The sequence below is a fragment of the Gadus chalcogrammus genome, chromosome 1 (assembly GCF_026213295.1).
Source record: "Gadus chalcogrammus isolate NIFS_2021 chromosome 1, NIFS_Gcha_1.0, whole genome shotgun sequence".
Lineage (NCBI taxonomy): Eukaryota > Metazoa > Chordata > Actinopteri > Gadiformes > Gadidae > Gadus > Gadus chalcogrammus.
The window spans coordinates 24,481,937-24,502,587 of record NC_079412.1 but is presented as its reverse complement, the minus strand read 5'-3'; the positions used below and the strand labels follow the sequence as shown (position 1 = coordinate 24,502,587).

At 50.3% G+C, this 20,651-nt stretch overlaps 1 protein-coding gene across 1 annotated transcript; it reads left to right on the top strand.

The window, feature by feature from the left end:
- Positions 1-1,751: 1,751 nt before the first annotated feature.
- On the top strand, positions 1,752-18,430 carry rimkla (ribosomal modification protein rimK-like family member A). The gene is made up of 5 exons (XM_056597447.1): positions 1,752-2,676; positions 9,337-9,567; positions 12,293-12,379; positions 14,297-14,500; positions 17,850-18,430. The coding sequence occupies exons 1-5, from the start codon at positions 2,514-2,516 to the stop codon at positions 18,428-18,430; spliced, it is 1,266 nt and encodes a 421-aa protein (XP_056453422.1). The 5' UTR covers positions 1,752-2,513.
- The last annotated feature ends 2,221 nt before the right edge of the window (positions 18,431-20,651 follow it).

The window sequence follows — 20,651 nt, the reverse complement described above, 5'->3', positions numbered from 1 at the left end:
ATATAAAGGGTACACCACACAATGATCAGGTGTGTGTGTCTGAGTGTGTGTGTGTGTGTGTGTGTGTGTGTGTGTGTGTGTGTGTGTGTGTGTGTGTGTGTGTGTGTGTGTGTGTGTGTGTGTGTGTGTGTGTGTGTGTGTGTGTGTGTGTGTGTGTGTGTGTGTGTGTGTGTGTGTCCCCGCCCTCGGAGCGTCTGATTGGGCAGGGAAACTGGCGCGGTTGTTTTTGCACACGACAGCTCGGGCTCATCTGGAGCCTGCGCTCGACCAAACCAAAGCTAAGAAAGGGTTACTGGTTTTGTGGCTGGTCTCGTGAATTGTGCCTCAGAATAAGCAGAATTGCCGATATCGATACCAATACTTTTTAAATGAAAGTGGCATATGTATTTTCATGCTGGGGAGAGCAGTGTGTAATGAATTATGAGGTAAATGTATAATCAAAACGCAGAACGATATGCCAAAGGTTAGCAATACTTTAAAGTGAGTGGTAGAATGTCTCTGCCACCTGTGAGACTTGGTTTCGATTCCAAACTGAAGTATGTCTGTATCTGCCTTCCACTTAAGGCATGTTAAAACACGTGACCGTTTTTAAAGGCAAAAATATATATTGTTTATATTATTGTAAATTGAAGATGCAAACACACTTATTTTTTTGAAAACAAACCAAGAAAAACTGCTGCAACCAACTTCATGGGGGTAACTGATGGAGAATAGCCTACGTTTTTGATAGAGTAAAATAACCGTCACTATAGGGCTGCACGAGTCATGATCAAATGAGAAAAGATTTGTTATAAATAAAAAAAATGTATTGCACTAATTTACCTGAGGAAGAAAATGTAACAAAACATATGATTGGGTCTGATACAGGACAACAGAAACGGAACACTCCTGTTTTTAAAGCTTAAATGCAACTTCGTGATTCAGCCTGAACATAAAAACTATCCACTTCAGTTTCTTGTCTTCACTTACTTGCACAACCTTGAACAATCATAACAGCATTTCTAAAGAGGAAATTACAGCATGAATGCAGAGGTGTTTCCTTGTGCGGCATTTTTCAACAATACGTATGATGAAAAGACGGATGGATTCAACACTCAACCTATTGCCTTTAATGATCCGACCTCTCCCCAAATATATTTTGTATTTAGAGGATTAAATTATAATGGAGTCACCTAAAAGCTTTACTTCACACCTCGCGGTGCCGGTGAGATGTGTGCAAGCAAACTCTTTTTGCAAACAGTTATAATCTTTATGAGAGGCATGTGATTCATCATACGCAAGAATATTAACTGCCATGATACTGGCCACGCAACAAAGTCGACGACCAAAACAGGACTTTATTGCGCCATGTTCTTGTTCCCTCAGAAGTACAGACGCCGAAAAACAAACCTACAGAAAGAGTAGATCGAGGGCCTCACTGTTACCCTACTAGCCTTTTTTTTTTTCTTCTTTATTTTTTTTTTTTACATATTAACAGGGTTTATTGTAATGATTATTGGCTTACACAAAGAATCCTGAATACTCTGCCGCTTGGGCATTGGAGACAGGCGTTGGTACTCGTCAATCCTCCTTGTGCTGCCCGGTCTGAACCGGTTCGGAAAACGCGCGCACTCGTGTGAAAGCGTGCTGCATTTTTTATCTCGTGCACAGATTCACTGCCTCGACTCCCGCGCCCTCCCTTCGGCCCGAACAATACCCATTGGCTCACGCGCACGGGTTTTGTCCACACCTTCCCTTTTCGGATTGGACCTAGGGGGGGCGAAGGCGTTTACGTGCGTATATAGTTGCGATCCCTGTTTCCAATCCGCCCATACCATTGGAGGGTTGTTGACGGCGCGAGAGCGCGGAGGAGTGGAGTTGTAATCCAAAGCGCGTTCCAGAGACATTTACGGCGTACACTTTTCAGCACCTTGGATAGCATCCAAAGGAAGTTAGGAAATATCGGCATTTTCAGTGTAATTTATTCGCCACATTCTTGTGGTCTCTCAATCTGCCAATCAGCAGGGTAAACCGGTCAACTTTTTGGAGAGTTTCCAGGCGACGGGACAGTGGCTACTATAACGTCTAGCTCTGGTTGCTTTGCCCCTGTGGGAAAATGTGCTAGTTGTCGCCTCTGCATCGATGGAGAGTTGTATTCGGCAGAACAGATTACGCGCCCCCTACTGAAACATCGAGCGACCACTACCGACGGATTCGCGCCGTGCACCTATACGCCTGCGAATGACATGAAAATAGAGTGTGTAACGAAACGTGGTGATTCCAGCTAGCGCGATCCGACCAGCTGCAGCCGAGCGGTAGTGGTGGTGGGCAGGTCCAGCTCGTCAGTGCAGCTAGCTGTTGCTCTCCATTGTGTGAACCCCCGGCCGCTGTCGGATCCCGCGCTGCTGCTGCTGCCGCTGCCGCTGCTGCTAGCGCTGCCGCTGCCGCTGCTGCTGCACAACAACTCGGGTGGCTGTAAAGACGCGCTATCTCACCGTCGGGTTTCAAGCTCGGTTCCACTACATCACATCAGTATGTGTTCTCGGGTTTGGTTCGTGACCGACCGCCGTATCCACCAGGAGTACCCTCAGGTCCAGATCCTCCGGGCGCTGAAAGAGCGATGTGTGGAGGAGGATGTTGAATTCCGCTCCCTTCTCATGGACCAGATCGTCCTCACTATCAGCGAGGGGAACCTAGGCAAGTATCTTAGATTAATCGCCCGAATGTTGTGTGATTTATAAGAAATGTAAAATCGCTTTTTGGTTTTGGGTTTGGTTGATTCACTCGATACACACATCACGTCGTTATAGGCTATTGCATTGGGAGAGGCTAACGGCTAACGGGCATTGTTTGGTAGCTGGAGGCGGCTAGCCCCACCAGGGAAGCTAAGCTAAGTGTGACGGTGACCGCCTAACCCACTTTCTCGTCTCCTCGGTTCGAGACGGTGTGTGTGTATGTGTGTATGGGTTGGTGTGGATGGATGCTGGCTGGCGAGGCAGCTCAACACATGCAGTACGCGTACTGCTGACCGATCTGTAGCTGTGTGTTTATAATGGGCAGGCCCACGTATAACGAACACAATACACATATTGCAATACGGTGACAGCTGGATTTAGTTGGCTTTTATTTATAACGGTTGGTAATAAAGATATAAAAAAATCTTTTCTCATTTAAATAAATAAGTCGGCTGATATACATTTTAAAGAGCCACTATGATTTAAATATTGTTGTGTTTATAACACCGTTATTGCAGAAGATGCCACGTGTAAAGGAGGCGAACATGACGGCACATGAAGTCGAGCAGCTGTGCTTATTGCCATTCGACGTCGCTATGTTTATGTTCATTTTGCGGACCAACAACGCCACATAATTGCGAGGCTATTTGTAATATTGCGGTGATACCCGATGGCGTCGTAATGACTCGAGTGGTCGATAAAGTAGGAACTCATGACAAACAGACGCACACAGAATGTACCAGACAGGTGTGAGGTACGGCCTTTCTTGAGCCTAATGAAAGGTGTCTGAGATTAGCGTTGCTGATTCACTTTGGTTGGTGACGAAAAACACATTTACAGATTGCTGTAGACATTAGATTAGGGCAAGTATCGCTTGTAATAAATGTCTCTATCTATGTAATAGCTTTAATCTGACACTAATCATAGGCTTATCATCAGTGATGCAATACACATTGTGCTGTAATTACCGGTATGTTTCACACTAAGAGAGATCGCCAAGCACACTGTAAGATGTGTAATAACGAGTTGCTGTACGTTTTTATGGTGTTATGGCTGTAAGTCTTTTGTTACACTGCCCAGTGCCATAGCGTTAATTCATTGTTGATTGTAGGCTTAAATGTGTTTACAATGCGAACTTACTCAAGCAGGAGCCAATAAGAAGAGGACACACTGACCTACATAGCTAGGTAGGTAGACAGCTAGACCTGTGGGATCGAGGGAGTCACAACAGGCACAGGGCAGTTAGCCTGAACTCTAATCCATGTTGACCACACTCAAGGCTCTCCATGTCAGAGCCAAGGGCAAAGGAGGTATCGTTTTGGGTTGGGGTTATGGAAATATGCATATCGTCACCATTTGGAGCTAATATTTGCCTACTCCTTTAAGCGAGAGGCCAGTTATTAAAAAAAAAAGGAATATTTGTAAACAAACAACTCTTCACATCACTGGGAAGGGATCCATTTCACATATTGCTACTTCAGTGACCCACTCAGGCTAAAGTCCATCCTGTGAGGAAGTTAACGAGTTTGCCATGTCCCCAATGTGCACTCACACACGCGAGCACGCACACACACGAAGAGTGGCAATCAGCCAATCAGGTTTGGGAACGCATTTCTAGCCCCAAGATGTGTGTTCAAGGGATGTGCAAAAAAAGACCAGAAGGCAGGCTAGGAACAAATGACTACATTTCCTTGCAGTCCTATCAGACACCACCAGGCAAGCTTTAGAGCCCTTTCTCATAAATATACCAGCAGCAGAGGATTGAACATCGAATTAGGTATTAGAAAGCACTTTAGGGATTTAGACATTTGAGTATTTACACATTTGATAAAACAAGTATCTGTGGATTTCTCCACATTTTCACTCTAATGCTAATTTAGTGTGTGATTTGATACAATCTAATGAATGAGGGATTTATTTTTAAGATCTCGGTAAGGAGACGGTGTCTTGTGTCTTGGGAGTGAACGTCTAGTTAGAGGGAGCTGTTTCCATAAGAAGCAGGTATTGGAGAGGTGGTGTTTAGGAACCTGGAGGAGAAATCGATCATAACATCTCAAGCTTTTTATTAAGGTTGTAAGACGATTCCAACACAAACCGGGCTCACGTCTGGGAGTTTCAATTGAGATCACCTTTAGAAAACACAGCTGGTGGTTTTATTCAAGCAAAACAGTGGCAACCATTTTATTACTTGGACGTGCGCCAAAACAATGCGACTTTTATAGAAGGTCCGGACTAAGAGACCAATTGATGCACCATTGCACTGGCAGTGATTATACTAGCTACACGCTTTATACAGCTGAATGTAGGGGGGTTTCAATGCTAGTGTGCCTAGCTTCTGCTCAAACTATGACCTCATGTGTTTGTATTTACTCTGCGCCAGCAAGGAACATAGAAGAGTTGTTGTTAACCAAAGGCAAAACTACTCATTGTTTTTGATCCCATGTTAATGGCATAGAGATGCAATTCACTGATCACAGGAATGTGGATGTCGGTTTGCTACTTCTGTGGCTATTTGTGCAGGGTAATGGTCACGACATCCACATTGTTATTTCTTTGTAAGAAAGTAGCCAATTCAAGTTTATTTATATGGCACTCACCGACAAAGATCACACAGTGCTTCACCAGCATAAAATACACTGCAAACACAGAAAAATGGTAATAAGACATCAAATACTATGCAACCAGCATAATACTAGCCAAAAGCCTGTCTGAATAGCTGAGCATTTTGCTTTAAAGTTTCCACAGAGTACAGTGCAGACAACAGTGTGTAGAAGGAGTGTGTGTATTGTTGCAGAGAAAACCATTGCCCTAAAATTTCTACTGTTGTCCACAAAGTGAGTGAGAGAGGGATTACAGTCATCCCTAGAGAACAGAGGCACATATGGTGTAGCAGGGTTAGAATCAATTTGGTTAATATTGTTAGTAATATAAGTTGCTAAGGATTTATTTTACTGGAGGAGATTAGGTTGGTAAAAGAGTAAGCTCTGACATCCTCAACCATGTGGTTCAAAGCAGATAAGGTATTTTAGTTGCAGACGTTGGACATCGCGATTCTTGTGATTTTTACGCCTGTGTGATATACGCCTGAAACAACGGATGGTGTCTTTCATCGATGGGGAGGAGATACAGAGTAGGCCAATCTAGATTTAACAGGAACCACACTTTCCAGATCTGCAGAGCATTTCAAATGAAACGACTGCAACAAAATACCATATTGTTACACATTATAACCCGGCCTCTATCAAACGCTGAGAAGTTCTTAACCGCAAGCTTGTTTACGATCGAGCGAGCTGCTCGCGTGACAGGCGGGGCTCTGGGTTGAAAACAACATCAAATAAAATGCATTCAAGATCATTGACAAACAGCTCTTCTGAGCAGATACCATCAATACTCAGGCCATGGGTTGAGACCAAGCATCTCGCTAGGCGCGTTCACTGGAGTCGCGGTTGGACACCGTGCGTGTCACCAGGTCCAGCTCTGTGTTCTCAGCATGGAAATTTTAAAATAATGTAAGAGTCACACATGGTGTCTGAGGCGTCTCGCGCCTTTACTGTGCGACCTGTCACATGGTGTGTTGCGCCAAGTGACTCAGTGAGTATGTATTATCATAAAAATCCATTTTAAAATCACCACCAATGATGAATGAATCACTGAAAGTGAAATCTGAGGGACAATCTTATTGTCTTATTGATAGAGCCCTTATTTCTTATATACGATAAGAAATGATGCTTGAATGTCCCAGCAAGGTCAATATGTTGTGGTCACCGGCATTCTTGAGAATCCTAGGATCCACTGAATGCTGAGGTTTGATCCAATATTAAGCACAGTTTACTTACCAATGGGGAAGAGAAACAAGACGCACACACACGCAAACGCACGCACACAGTTACACACAAGAGTTCATTGGGAACTTCTGGCTTGCTGCTGTGACTATAAGATGAAATGAAACTGTTGAAACAAAAGTCAACCAGACCATACAAAAAACATGGAGGATACAAAACCCAGCGCCCGGCCCGCCTCTTTGTGTTCCATTGACTGAAACGGTCATGAGGGCTGTTTTTATTTTTTTCACTGAACGTTTTCAAATGGTCATGTGACCGGCGACGGCAGCGCGAGTGAATAACGACTCTCTGAAACAGAACCGGCAGCGATTCACACGTCCGCCCCACCGACCTACCGTTTGTTCCTCTGGAGACGAGAGAGCCGAGCACAGACAATGAATACGTTCCCATCTTAAGCCCCCTCCTCCAACCCCCCCCCCCCCCCTCCCTCCCTCCACACACACAGCAACCATCCGACCCCCCCGGCTCAAACAGTATCACAACTCATTGGTCGCCCACGAGCTGCAGTCTGGTCAGGCACTGAATGGGGAATACTGTGATCTCTCTGATTCAGCAGAAGCAACAAGGAGCGGTGTGGGTCGTTGGAGGGTGGGGGCGGTGGCTGCCTGGGCTTTTCTATTCACACGCACGCACACACTCACACATCGTCTGTACGTGCTCATCGCTTTTCTCCCACCCGCCGTCCTCCGGACCCTAGGAGGCGTTAGAGAAAGGACGTATCTGACCTTCTCCTGCCTCTCCACACGCTAAAGATCTACAGGAGACGAGACACGCACACAGTCACCTCATGCAAACCCACAACATGGCTTTTACCACAAATCAGATTCTTAGTGAATGATGATTCGATGTCTTGAGTTATGTAAACGTCGACATCTACTTTGGTGAAAGGAATGAACATGGGATGGATCTTTTGTCAGCTCTGCAGCTCTCTCACTCGCAAGGCATAACACAGTACCTACCCGCTCCGGTGAGGTGAAATGCAGTGCTAGGCGTTGCACGAGGGGATTGATCATGTAGTGTCTGGGGGAGGGGGGTCTGCACTCTGCAGGTAGCCACTCAGCCCCTCCACCCCCCCTTCATTCATATGCACATGTACCATGGGAACCTCCCACAAGCCCCACTGAAGCCCCCCCCCCCCCCCCCCCCCCCCCTCCAATTCCATTAGGTACTGACTTGGTGGGGGTGTGATCCTAAGATGGCTGAAAAAGCAGGTCAGGGAGGAGGTGAAGTGCTGGGGTTGGGGGCAATTGCGAAAAGCCCTGTCTCCACCTCCCATCATTCCTCCGTCCTCCGTCTCCTCCTCCTCCTCCTCCTCCTCCTCCTCCTCCTCCTCCTCCTCCTCCCGGTCGTTCCTTCCCTGATGAGCTGTCGTTCCTCAGCATGTGATTCATTGCTGCTTCTCTGTGTCTAAGCCCCGCCCACTTCATCCCTGCCCAAAAATCATTATTCTTGCTTATTCGTAGCCACGATGGGAAATTAATAATACATTTCCCAGTTAATAATTGAGCATGGGTAGATGTGTCCCCTCTCCTACGTCATAGAGAGCCAGCATGATGGACTATAGTAGAGGTTGATTCATATGGGAACTTGTCCCCGATAATAGCAAGCATTTCAGCAAATGTTAACATTTTCAGCATAGCGTCATTTCAATCCGCACCCTTGGTGTCGACTTTTGTATAATTGGAATGGAATGCAAGCTGTTTTTATCATTCTTTGTAACTAAACGGTACCCTGAAGCTCAAGGCATGCTCATAAATGCTAATGCTGTGTCTGTCTGGAATAATCAGCTCTTATTTTGGCCTTGGCTCGGCGGTTGCTATGTGACGTATATCTGAGCATCTTGGACTCAACAAGGCAGTAGATAATCGTAGGAACTGTTATCCAACCTTATAAATGTGGATTCCGAAGAGGAAATATAATCCAGGAAGTGCACGATTTCATGGAGCTATTAAAACAGATTTGGGGTGGCGCGGAGGGGGGGGGGGGGGGGGGGGGGGGGGGCAGGGATGCAGAGCTTATCGACTGAAATCAAATGAAACTGACGCATAAAGGGTTTCTCTCTGTCGTGTGCTGTACTGTAAATGATCTCCAATCGTTTCCCTGGGGAATCTGAAACCTCCCCAACCGACTGTCCTACATTGAGACAAAGTGCTCCTCAGTGCGTTCCTCGAGTATGCTCACCGGTGCAACACCGAGCTAGCCGCAAAAGCGACCTGCCTTGGTCCTGCGGCCACGGGGTCTGGGTATCACATTAGTCCATCACACACACACACACACACACACACACACACACACACACACACACACACACACACACACACACACACACACACACACACACACACACACACACACACACACACACACACACACACACACACACACACACAGCAGGCGGGGCAGTTTCCAAATCCTCTCGGAGGCGCGACCAATGGAGCTGGCTGGTCTTAAGCTGGCTAAAGCAGTGACTCTACTCTGGCCAGCGGCCACGCAATCCAGTTAATAACCAGCGCAGGAGCCACAGGCTACCGTCGTCGGTCAACTTTCGAAACCAGTCTGCACCTTAGCAACTGAATCTTAGAAACTAAATGAGGAACCCAAAAACAATGCACAGGTGTTTAAGGGCTCTATCATCTACACATGTGTGAGGCATCATGGAGGACTGTTATTGACAAGCGATCGGGTTGTGCTTCTAACACCTCGGGTTTAACTCTGAGAATCAAAGCATGGATCCGAAGCCGACTCTAACGGACGGCCCCCCCCCCCTCCGTCTTCTCCAGGTCTCCGCGTAGAACAGGAGGTGGTGACCTCCTACCCCCAGGTGGCGGTGGTGCGCGTGCCCACGCCATGGGTGCAGTCGGACAGCGACATCACCGTGCTGCGGCACCTGGAGAAGATGGGCTGTCGGCTCATCAACCGGCCACAGGCCATCCTCAACTGTGTCAACAAGTTCTGGACCTTCCAGGAGCTGGCGGGACACGGGGTCCCCCTGCCTGACACCTTCTCGTACGGTGAGTCACCCCCCCCCCCCCCACCCCCCGTCCTCCATCCATCATGGAATTGGTTTATGGTGAGTGTAGAATGGTGTTTTGGTTTTCCATTAAATGAGGGGTGGTTAGTCTTTATTGGTTTAGAGTTAGCATTGAATGGGGTTGTGGTAAGCACTGAATTGGTTTGTTTTTGGTACTGAATGAGGTGGTAAGCATTACATGGGGTTCTTGTTAACATGGAATGGGTTGAGGTTTAGCATGGAATGAGGTTATGGCCGGCATTGAATTGGGTTATGGTTAGCGTTGAATGTTGTTATTGAGTCCTTCGCATTGGAAAGAGTTTGTGGTGGAGTTGACTGAGTTCAAGTCAGCGTTGAAAAGCTGTGTGATTGTGTTGCCTACACCCTACTACTTCCACCGCCAACACACATGTTGGCCGTCTGGATCCACCCATCGTCCACGGATATTTTTGTGTTTGGACCCAGTGTTTTTCAAAACATCCGTCGTCACAGCCTGCACTTTTTCCATTCACTGGTTAACAACCTTTGCGCCTTGTTTTCCGTTGGGTCGCTGAAACCTTCTCACGGCTGAGTGAAAAAACATGTGACCTGAAAAAAAGTGACCCATAGACAGGCGTTCAAAACATTTAGTTCCTCGAACATTCAACAAAGTCTGCAACAATCTTCCATCCGCCTTTACCTCAAATCGGTGGACCACTTGTATTTGTAAAATTTGATCCCAGAGACATGTTGGACCTAGCATCTTAAGTGTGTTGGGGATGCATCTTGTTCTGTATTCTTGGCATTCAGGGTCATAAAATGCTTTGTACCCAACTCGACAAATCCACGCCACAGGTAGCAGAACAAGCAATAATTACTTTCCCTCTGCCTTCAAACCATCAGTCAAATTAGTTACATCATAATCCCTGGGACCGCATAAGGCTCTTTGATGCAGATCGGTAGCAACAGTCAGCCAATCTGGTGTCCAAGCTCGGCTTACACACACACACACACGCGAGCACGCATGCGCGCATACACCAACACATGCACGCGCAGCCTCCAGCCCCAGACTCCTGTATCGGCAAACATTTCCCATCGTCTGCTTCGTCGCGCGTGTTTCCCCCGTTCCCTGCGATTGCCTTGGATGCTCCGGTTCAAACCTGTTCCTCAGCACAAGACGGCGTGCTCGGGAATGCGGCGAGCAGAGCTGGGAGGGGAGGGGGGGGGGGGGGGGGGGGGGGGGGGTCGCTCTGCATCCCTCCGTGTTCACGTGGTTCTCTTTCAAGACGAAACAAAGGGGCCGAACGACCCACTGCTGCGTATCGGATTTTATGTTATTTTGGGTTCCCTTTTCCCGCCTCGGTTGTTTTTCTCCCCCTCGCTCTCTTTCTCTATCTCTGGCTCCATGACTGGAGTGAGAGAGAGAGAGAAAGGCAGCGAGAGGAAAATAGACTGAGGGAGGGACGGAGGGAGAGAGATAGAGAGAGCGAGAGGGCAAGGGAGAGAGGGAGAGAGAGAGAGAGAGAGAGAGAGAGAGAGAGAGAGAGAGAGGGGGGGGGGGTGGAGAGAGAGAGAGAGAGAGAGGGGGGGGGTGGAGAGAGAGAGAGAGAGCCCTGAATTCCATGTGTCCCTCTCTGGTGAACAGTAGACCAGGCGGTGCACGCAGCGCGGCTGGAGGGCTTATGTAACCCCCCTGCACCCCCCCCCCCCCCCCCCCCCCCCCCCCCCCCCCCCCCCAAACCCTGCCACATCCACATCCCCCTCGTGATTTTCAGAATAAAAGCTGCACCCAACACCCCCCCCCCCCCCCCGCCTGCGCCCTCCCTTCCATGCAGCCTGTGACGTGGACTGCAGCAGGCTGACATTTGGTGCGCCGTCAGTGGAAACGCTTTTCCCCCTACACATGTGGAGGAAAGGGGCGGCATGCTGCTTCTGAGGGGGGAAAATGGCCGAAAAAGGGACACACACACACACACAACATGCATGCAAGCACGCACAAACACACACAACATGCACATACACACAACAAGGTGTGTCTGGGGTCCTCTTATGCCAGAGCCCTGCTCGGACCAAAATAAAAGCACAACAACGGGACGTTGATAGGAAAGCAGCACAGAGTTTGACGCGCATGCACCGATGTCATCTGGTGTGAATCAATAGCGAGCCTGCAGATGGTGCAGGCTCCTGCCCCCCCACCCCCCAATCACATCACATGGACCAGGCCGGCCTCCCTCTGTTATGAGTTGGTGTGTGCCGTTTCCATAGTAACAAGCTACATTTCCTATGGTGGCTCCCCCCCCCCCCCCCCTCTTTTCCATCCTCTCAGTCAGCTGGGATGTGTGAAGGGCTGCTATCACAATTCAAACCGTTTTCAAAGGTATGTGTGACTGTGTTGGCGTCGGATTGTGTTGTTGCTATGTTTATGCTTATGCCTCTTTGTTTGTGTATGTGTGTGTGTGTGTGTGTGTGTGTTTGTGTGTGTGTGTGTGCGTGTGTGTGTGTGTGTGTATGTGTGTACTGGCACATTGTGTCTATACCCCTGTCTGTCTGTCTATGTGTTTGTGTTGGTACATTCCGTGTGTGTGTGTGTGTGTCTGTGCGTGTTTGGTGTGTGTGTGTTTGTGTGTGTGTGTGTGTGTGTGTGTGTGTGTGTGTGTGTGTGTGTGTGTGTGTGTGTGTGTGTGTGTGTGTTTGGTGTGTGTGTTTTTGTGTGTGTGTGTATGTGTGTGTGTGTGTGCGCTTCACAGGTGGCCACGACAACTTCCGGAAGATGATCGACGAGGCCGAGCCCCTGGGCTACCCTGTGGTGGTGAAGAACGCACGCGGCCACCGAGGTGAGACCCCCCCCCCCCCCCCACACTGTCTTCGTCCCCCCGCTCACACCATCGCCCTAATGATGGTCAGCCGCCCTCCGGCGCACCCCTATAGGGAATTCATCAACAGCCTGTTGAATGAGAGGGAGGGGGAGGGAGGGAGGGAGGGAGAGAGGGGGAGAGAGAGCGAGGGAGAGAGGGGGAGAGGGGGAGAGGGAGAGAGGGGGAGAGGGAGGGAGGGAGAGAAGGAGAGGGGGAGAGGGAGAAGGGGAGGGAGAGAAGGAGAGAGGGGGAGAGAGAGGGGGAGAGGGAGAGAGGGGGAGAGGGAGGGAGGGAGGGAGGGGGAGAGGGAGAGAGAGAGGGAGAGAAGGAGAGAGGGGGAGAGAGAGAGAGAGGGGGAGAGGGAGAGAAGGAGAGAGAGAGGGGGAGAGAAGGAGAGAGGGGGAGAGGGAGAGAAGGAGAGAGGGAGAGAGGGGGAGAGGGAGGGAGGGAGAGAGGGGGAGAGGGAGAGAGAGAGGGAGAGAAGGAGAGAGGGGGAGAGAGAGAAGGGTAGAGAAGGAGAGAGAGAGGGGAGAGAAGGAGAGAGAGGGAGAGAAGGAGAAAGGGGGAGAGGGAGGGAGTGCCCCAGGACAAACAAACAAACAGGAGGTCAAGACGTCAAGGTCCTTCGGACGCTTGAGAAACTAAGCTAATGATTCCCCCGCTGTCGTTTAATTATTCACCCAGGAGGCTCTCTCTGTCTGGCCTTGTCCCCCCCCCCCCCCACCTATGCAGTCCACGATCGGGGGCTTTCATGTTGCGTTTCCTGTGGTGGGATGGGAGGTCATTGGTGTTGAAGCTCTTAGGCCTTGCCCTTTCACACCTCGTTGGTTCCTACGTTGTGCAGGATGGACTTTAGATCACTCCTCAGTCGTTATGAGGCATTGTAGGGGAAGCAGCCGTTAGCCATCCTGGCCCCCCCACCCCCATCTCCAAGTCCTTGTTCTCCCTCCTGTGTTGGCTGGTGACCATTAGCATACTCCAGCTAGCACCAACCTCTGTTGTTCATTCAACTGGATGAGGTACAAATAAATGGTTGTATTATGCCCCAGAGAGAGGGGTAGCCTTGGTGTGTGTGTGTGTGTGTGTGTGTGTGTGTGTGTGTGTGTGTGTGTGTGTGTGTGTGTGTGTGTGTGTGTGTGTGTGTGTGTGTGTGTGTGTGTGTGTGTGTGTGTGTGTGTGTGTCGGTGTGTGTGTGTGTGTGTGTGTGTGTGTGCGTGTGTGTGTGTGTGTGTGTGTGTGTGTGTGTGTGTGTGTGTGTGTGTGTGTGTGTGTGTGTGTGTGTGTGTGTGTGTGTGTGTGTGTGTGTGTGCGTGCGTGCGCCGTGCGTGCGTGCGCGTCTCTACATGGATAGCATGTGGGCAGCACGGACCACATCACATGATCCCTCCGTGGACGCAGAGTGGCGGGGCGGCAGGTCAGAGGTCGTGTCAGCTGCCTGACAGGGCCTCGTGGGGGTAATTGGAGGCCGAGTGTCGTAGCCTGTGTGACAACGCGTTAGCCTCGTGTGGAAGAAAGGTGACAAAGTGAGATTACTGTGAGCTCGTACAGCACTTCAAATAGCTGCACATAGAGAAGGGGAGATCGGACACACACACACACACACACACCGACACACACACACACACACACACACACACACACACACACACACGCACAAAATGTAAAATCTTATTTTCTTTAATCTGAACGATAGGACTATTCTCTCAAGATATCTTTCGGGGAATGGCAGTATTATTTTTTTGACCGTTTTTAGCGAGACCAACCTTAAGAATAAACCATCCGTTTCGAGGATTTTTACTTCTTCCGATGCCTTTGTGGCTCCGGGCACTGGTGGCTCCACGCTCTTAACCGCTTCCTCCGTGCTCCCTCCGCCTCCACCCACCTCCACCCACCCAGGCAAGGCGGTGTTCCTGGCCCGGGACAAGCACCATCTCTCGGACCTGTGCCACCTGATCCGCCACGACGCCCCCTACCTCTTCCAGGAGTACGTGAAGGAGTCGCACGGCCGCGACGTGCGCGTGGTGCTGGTGGGCGGGCGGGTCATCGGCTCCATGCAGCGCTGCTCCACCGACGGGCGCATGCAGAGCAACTGCTCCCTGGGTAGGTACACACACACACACAGCCCGCTCTCTGGGTAGGTACACACACACTCAGAGCTCGCTCACTGGGTAGGTACACACACACACACACCGCCCGCTCCATGGGTAGGTACACACACACCCAGCCCTCAGCCCTACCCGTAGAAGGTAGACACCAAGCCCTCAACCCACCCTGAGCAGGTAGACACACAGCCTTCACCCCACCCTTGGTAGGTATGCAGACAACCTGCCTCCTGGGTAGGCTGGCACCCATTCCTCACCCAACCCTGAGTAGGTACACACCCAGCCACCCGAGCATCCTGACTTGGTAACAATGACAGGAAGTGCCCCCACTTGTTAATGACAAAGCCCGGGAATTCCCCTCCCCTCATTTAGGTATCCAACACATGAAGTACTCCTCCCCCTTGGATAAGCCCCTCCCCCCACTGGATAGTTAAGACCATAACAGCAGGTGCTGCCAATGGCTCCTCCCCCTTCTGATCCCAACTTCACCATCTCCAGATTAGAACAGTTTTATGCCTTTCAAGCTTTACATCAATGGCTCGTCTTATCACCCGATATCTTTTAATGCTGACTGATGACTCTCAAAGATATCGTTGTTGTGTATTCTTGGAACGATCATGTTGCAGTAACACGATGATACATACACTGGCACATCCAGATCGCTTTCATGTGTTTCACGAGTCAACCACGTAGTTCCTCTAATTAGCATTAACCCATAGGTACCAGGGTTTAGGCAAATCAGCTCTCTCCGTGCCTGGCTGTTGCTGTGAAATCCTGGCATGGGTTTTTACTCCGGGATGTCAGTGAGAATGAAATCCTGGACAGGCAGACAACTCAAAGAACAAGGGAGTGGGAGGATAGTGGCTTGGGGTGTTGAATTTACCTTGAGCAGGATGACTAACCCCTACCTGCCCCTTAACGTGCTGCATCAGAATTCACTGCAAGGTGCTCCGTTTGCTGTTTTAACGTCTGCTTCATAGTAAACAATAGCGATTGTTCCTTAGTGGCTCTCCTTATTTAAGTGGCTTTACGGGCTCCTCCAGCACCTGGCCACCGGTAGAGGCTTCCTACAAAGCCAGTGCTGTGGAGGAGGCAAGATGGGATTATGCAGAGCAGGTGGTGAATACCCACATGCCATCGCTCGCTCTCTCTCTCTCTCTCTCTCTCTCTCTCTCTCTCTCTCTCTCTCCCCCTGTCTCTCTCTCTCTCTCTCTCTCTCTCTCTCTCTCCCCCTGTCTCTCTCTCTCTCTCTCTCTCTCTCTCTCTCTCTCTCTCTCTCTCTCTCTCTCTCTCTCTCTCTCTCTCTCTCTCTCTCTCTCTCTCTCTCTCGTGATGGTTGGTTTACCCGGTGTGCCCTGATACTAAATGTGCAACAGGTGTGCAGCCTCACCCGGCCCCAGGGTTCATTCAGCCTGACTCAGGACAGGTTAGGCTGCTTAAACCAACCACACACACGCACTTCACAAACCAGGTATGTTATTTATTCCCTAGCGCAGCTACAGATTAACTGGCAAAGGTCAGTGCATCTCAATGCATGATAGCCCACGCTGGGTATGACATTGAGGAAGATCTTCATTGGGCTGGAGCTCTCCAGTGGAGAGGGGGCGACCTGCTGGAAGGTGGTGTGTTTTTAACCGATGACCCGCGTTTGCCTTGAGTCGATGACTTTATAGGCAGCGCCCTCTTTAGCACTGTTTACTGTTGCACTGTGCAACGGATGTTGGTGGTTATTATTATGGCTTCTCTGGCGGATTTTGCATGGCACCTGCCGCTTATGAATCAAGGCAGGATGAGGTAATCGCTGAATCTGTCCAGGAGACTAGAGTCTGAGAGCTCAATCTGTCCAGTAGACTACAGCCTGTTCTCTGAATCTGTCCAGTATACCAGAGTCTGATCTCTGAATCTGTCCAGTAGACTAGAGTCTGATCTCTGAATCTGTCCAGTAGACTAGAGTCTGATCTCTGAATCTGTCCAGTAGACTAGAGTCTGATCTCTGAATCTGTCCAGTAGAGTAGAGTCTGAGAGCTCAATCTCTCCAGTAGACTAGAGTCTGATAGCTCAATCTGTCCAGTAGACTACAGCCTGTTCTCTGAATCTGTCCAGTATACCAGAGTCTGATCTCTGAATCTGTCCAGTAGACTAGAGTCTGATCTCTGAATCTGTCCAGTAGAGTAGAGTCTGAGAGCTCAATCTCTCCAGTAGACTAGAGCCTGATATCTGAATCTGTCCAGTAGACTAGAGTCTGATCTCTGAATCTGTCCAGTAGAGTAGAGTCTGATCTCTGAATCTGTCCAGTAGAGTAGAGCCTGTTCTCTGAATCTGTCCAGTAGAGTAGAGCCTGTTCTCTGAATCTGTCCGGTAGACTAGAGTCTGATCTCTGAATCTGTCCAGTAGAGTAGATTCTGACCAACAGACAGACACTACAGCAGACCATCCCCACAGTCATAACTAGCTGGATCTGGTTCCCCCCCCCCCCCCCCCCCCCCCCCCCCCTGACTTACAGGGACCCCGCCTTCGAGCTAGTGACAGATGTCCAGGGTGCTTGCTAGGGCGGGTGGTAACGCAGGGTGGCATAATTGGGACAAAGATCACCTCGCGTTTATGTAAAGGGTGCAGCACCCCAACGCTCTGAGCTGGGCGAATTTTGACGCGATGCGCGTTGTCAGCTTTGATCATGGGAGGGCGGGAGTGGTCTCTGAAATACAATTTTCAGTGTGGAGATGGATGTTCAACTGCAACGGTTTTGTCACATCATGAGAGAGTCAATGTGAGATCGTATCTGAAGTGAAAAACAAGGCAAGAAAACGAGGAATGATTACAATGCATATAAACGTCTCTCTTTCTGCCTCTGTTTCCCCTTCCTCTGTCTGTCTCTGTCTCCGTCTCCGTCTCGCCTTGTATTTATCTTTCTCTTCCTCTTTCTCTCCTTCTCCATTTCTCTTTGTCTTGATCTCCATCTGTGCCTCTAACTCCCTCCCCCTCCCTCCCCCTCCCTCCCCCTCTTTCTCTGTCCTTTTTCCCTATATCACTTTCTCTCCAACCTTCTCTCTCCCCCTCCCCCCTCTCTCTTCTCCCCCTACCTATCTCTTCAACCCTCCCACCTTGCCTCTCCCCCCCCCCCCCCCCCCCCCCCCCCCCCCCAACTCCCTCTTTCTCTCCTACCCCCCGACCCCCCCACCCACGCTATTCTCCCCCAACCACTCTCTCCCCCCTCCCTCTTTCCCCTCCCTTTCGCCCCTCCTCCTGACTCCCCCTTTCTCTCCCCTCCCTCCCCCCTCTTTATTCTCCCCCTTTCTCTCTTCAACCATCCCACCTTGCCTCTCTCTCTCCTATCCCCCCCCCTCCAGGAGGCGTGGGCATGATGTGCCCGCTCAGCGAGCAGGGCAAGCAGCTGGCCACGCAGGTGTCCAACATCCTGGGCATGGACGTGTGCGGCATCGACCTGCTGCAGCTGGACGACGGCTCCTTCGTGGTGTGCGAGGCCAACGCCAACGTGGGCTTCATCGCCTTCGACCAGGCGTGCGGCATGGACGTGGCGGGCATCGTGGCGGACTACGCGCTCTCGCTGCTGCCAGGCCGGCCCCTGATCACGCGCAAGATGTCCCTGCTGTCGGTGGTGTCGAGCAGCAGCGAGCCCGAGGTGTGCTGTGGCCCCGTGGGGCCCCCCGGCGCCGGGGTCTCGCTGGGCGGCGGCATCGGCATCGGCATCGGCGGCGGTGGCGGCGGCGGGACCGAGGCGGCGTGCAACATGAGCGTGGGCTCCACCTCCAGCGAGAGCGACCCCGAGCTGGCCGAGCCCACCCCGCCGCGGCAGGCCTCGGACCCGGAGCTGCCCGAGCTGGGCGGGCTGCTGGGGGGACTGGCCGAGCCCCCCGGGTACAACTTCAACACCCTGCTCGCCAACGAGATCAAGCTATTGACTGAATGAGACGGGGCGGACCCCCGGCGCAATCCCATCCCCCCCCCCCCCCCCCCCCCCCCCCCCCCCCGCACCCGCCGCCCCCCACTGCCGCACACACACTATATCTATACATATCAACACACACACACACACACACACACACACACACACAAACACACACACACACACACACACTATATAATGCATCCACGTCAACACACTAATACGAGCGTCCTTGTGCACGGTGGGGAAAGACATTCCTTCACCGAGCTCAAACCTCCCGCCCCGCCCCTCGTCGACACAGAAGGACATGCAGGTATTATCGCTACGACGCAGCGGCAAGAGATGAACAAATGATACACATGGATACCTGACCCGCATCACCACAACCCCAGAATAATCTGGCCTACACACCAACACGTCCACACACACACACACACACACACACACACACACAGCACCGACACGCACCATACCTCACACTCCCTCCAAACACAATGCGATCCGAGGCTGCTCCCCTGACCTCCCCCCTCCCCCCCCCCCCCCCCCCCCCCTCAACCTCACCCTCCGCAGTTAGCATTCGCATTAGCGTGCTGAGCTGCGATGTGGTGGCCAGAGAGGGAGGTACGGTGTGTTAGCTCATTGTGGATTTTAAGCAGAATTCCATTTGGTTTTGTTTTGGTATTCTCTTTGGGCTGGAGGTGTTGAAGGGAACTCGACCGGGACGCCGGCGGGAAAAAGTTGTAAAAGAACGTAGCGGCCGCGATAGTCACAAAACCCCACGAACGACACAACACGACCGAAAGGGCGGTTATTGCGATTTGTTTCCTCGGTTCCTAATTAGCGCAAGGATGGGTCGGTTATCCTGGTCGTGATGTCACAACGCTCTAGCATCAGCCAATCAGAATCGGAGTCGCAATGAGCCGCCTTTTCACCAGAGACGGGCCTTCCCGTGCGCTTTTTGACTTTCTTACTCTTGCCCCCGGAAACCTTAGCATTGGGAGACTAGAGTTTACGGGGGGATTGAAGGTGCGATGAAGTTCTATTTAACAGGTTGGACGACTTGTCAGTTGAAATGTAGCAAAGCGGTGGTCCTCAGCTCCAGAGAAAGATGCTCCTCCCCCCCTGGTAACCCCCCCCCCCTCTCGAAACACACGTACCCAAACAAACAGCAGTGTAATGTACAGTATTCAATCCAACGCGACACGCGGCCAACCCGCTCGCGGGAGGCTTGTGCGCCAGGAAGACCAAAGTGCCACTGAGTTATGTGTAATAGATCTCTCCTTAGCCATCAGCTGACCCCCCCTCCCCACACACCATGACCTTTCTGGAGCAGCCACCATCACACTCGCGTGCCAGGGGCTTCGAATGGTTGCTGGCTGAGGGTGTGGGGGCGTAGCATGTTCGATTTCCATCGCGTGTGGGAACAAGCTACAGAGAGATTCTTCATCTGTACCTGCCAGGGTCTATTAGGCCCCGCGATATCGCTTTTTAGGCTCCACGTGGTCACGGGACCCATCAAACGTAGTGCGTATCTATGGGAACGACCAACTGCCAGACATGGGTTTGTAGGCTTATTAGAAGATCTTTAGAGGCTTAGGAATAAGAGCATCATCAATTATTTTTTATTTTTTATTCTGTTTTTGTTTTGTTTTTTATTAAACTTTCAGTAGCTCGACCGGCATGTTTTTTAAATTATAAATACTATTACAAATACAAGTTTAAAATGTTTGTGTTGAGCTGCTGTTTTTTTAAGAGTAGAACATCTTGAAAACTTAGCACTTTATGATAAACATGCATTTGTTTTTGCTAAGAAGAGGATCTTTTGAGAAAAAGAAAAAACAAGCCTTTCCACCTGTAAGCAGGATATACCTCAAGAACAGTCATGACTTCTCACTGCCATACGATGAACTAGGCTCGATCCATACATATCATTCCATATGGGGTCTTTTGTTATTTATTGGGATGCCGATAAATCCAGCCCCCTCCACCTTTTATAATAACGAGCTAGCTAGGTAGCGTACGTTGTCTTGTAAATAATAGAGTAGGGTTTTACTCTTTGATATTTTAACCATCAACCAGATCGCAACTGTCAAAAAGGGTTACAATGACAATTTTAACAAGTTATTGGGTACAAAACCAGTTTTATACAGACCTGCGATGTTGGAGGGGGGTGGGGGGGATGACTTAAACTGATATTTGGTGCTAATTCTTCTTGAATGGATTTAGACGTTGATTTCTATGATTT

Coding starts and splice junctions, on each gene's coding strand:
- rimkla (XM_056597447.1), top strand. CDS start 2,514: ATGTGTTCTCGGGTTTGGTTCGTGACCGACCGCCGTATCCACCAGGAG. Junction 12,380..14,296: donor GAACGCACGCGGCCACCGAG/GTGAGACCCCCC, acceptor CCACCCACCCAG/GCAAGGCGGTGTTCCTGGCC. Junction 14,501..17,849: donor GCAGAGCAACTGCTCCCTGG/GTAGGTACACAC, acceptor CCCCCCCTCCAG/GAGGCGTGGGCATGATGTGC.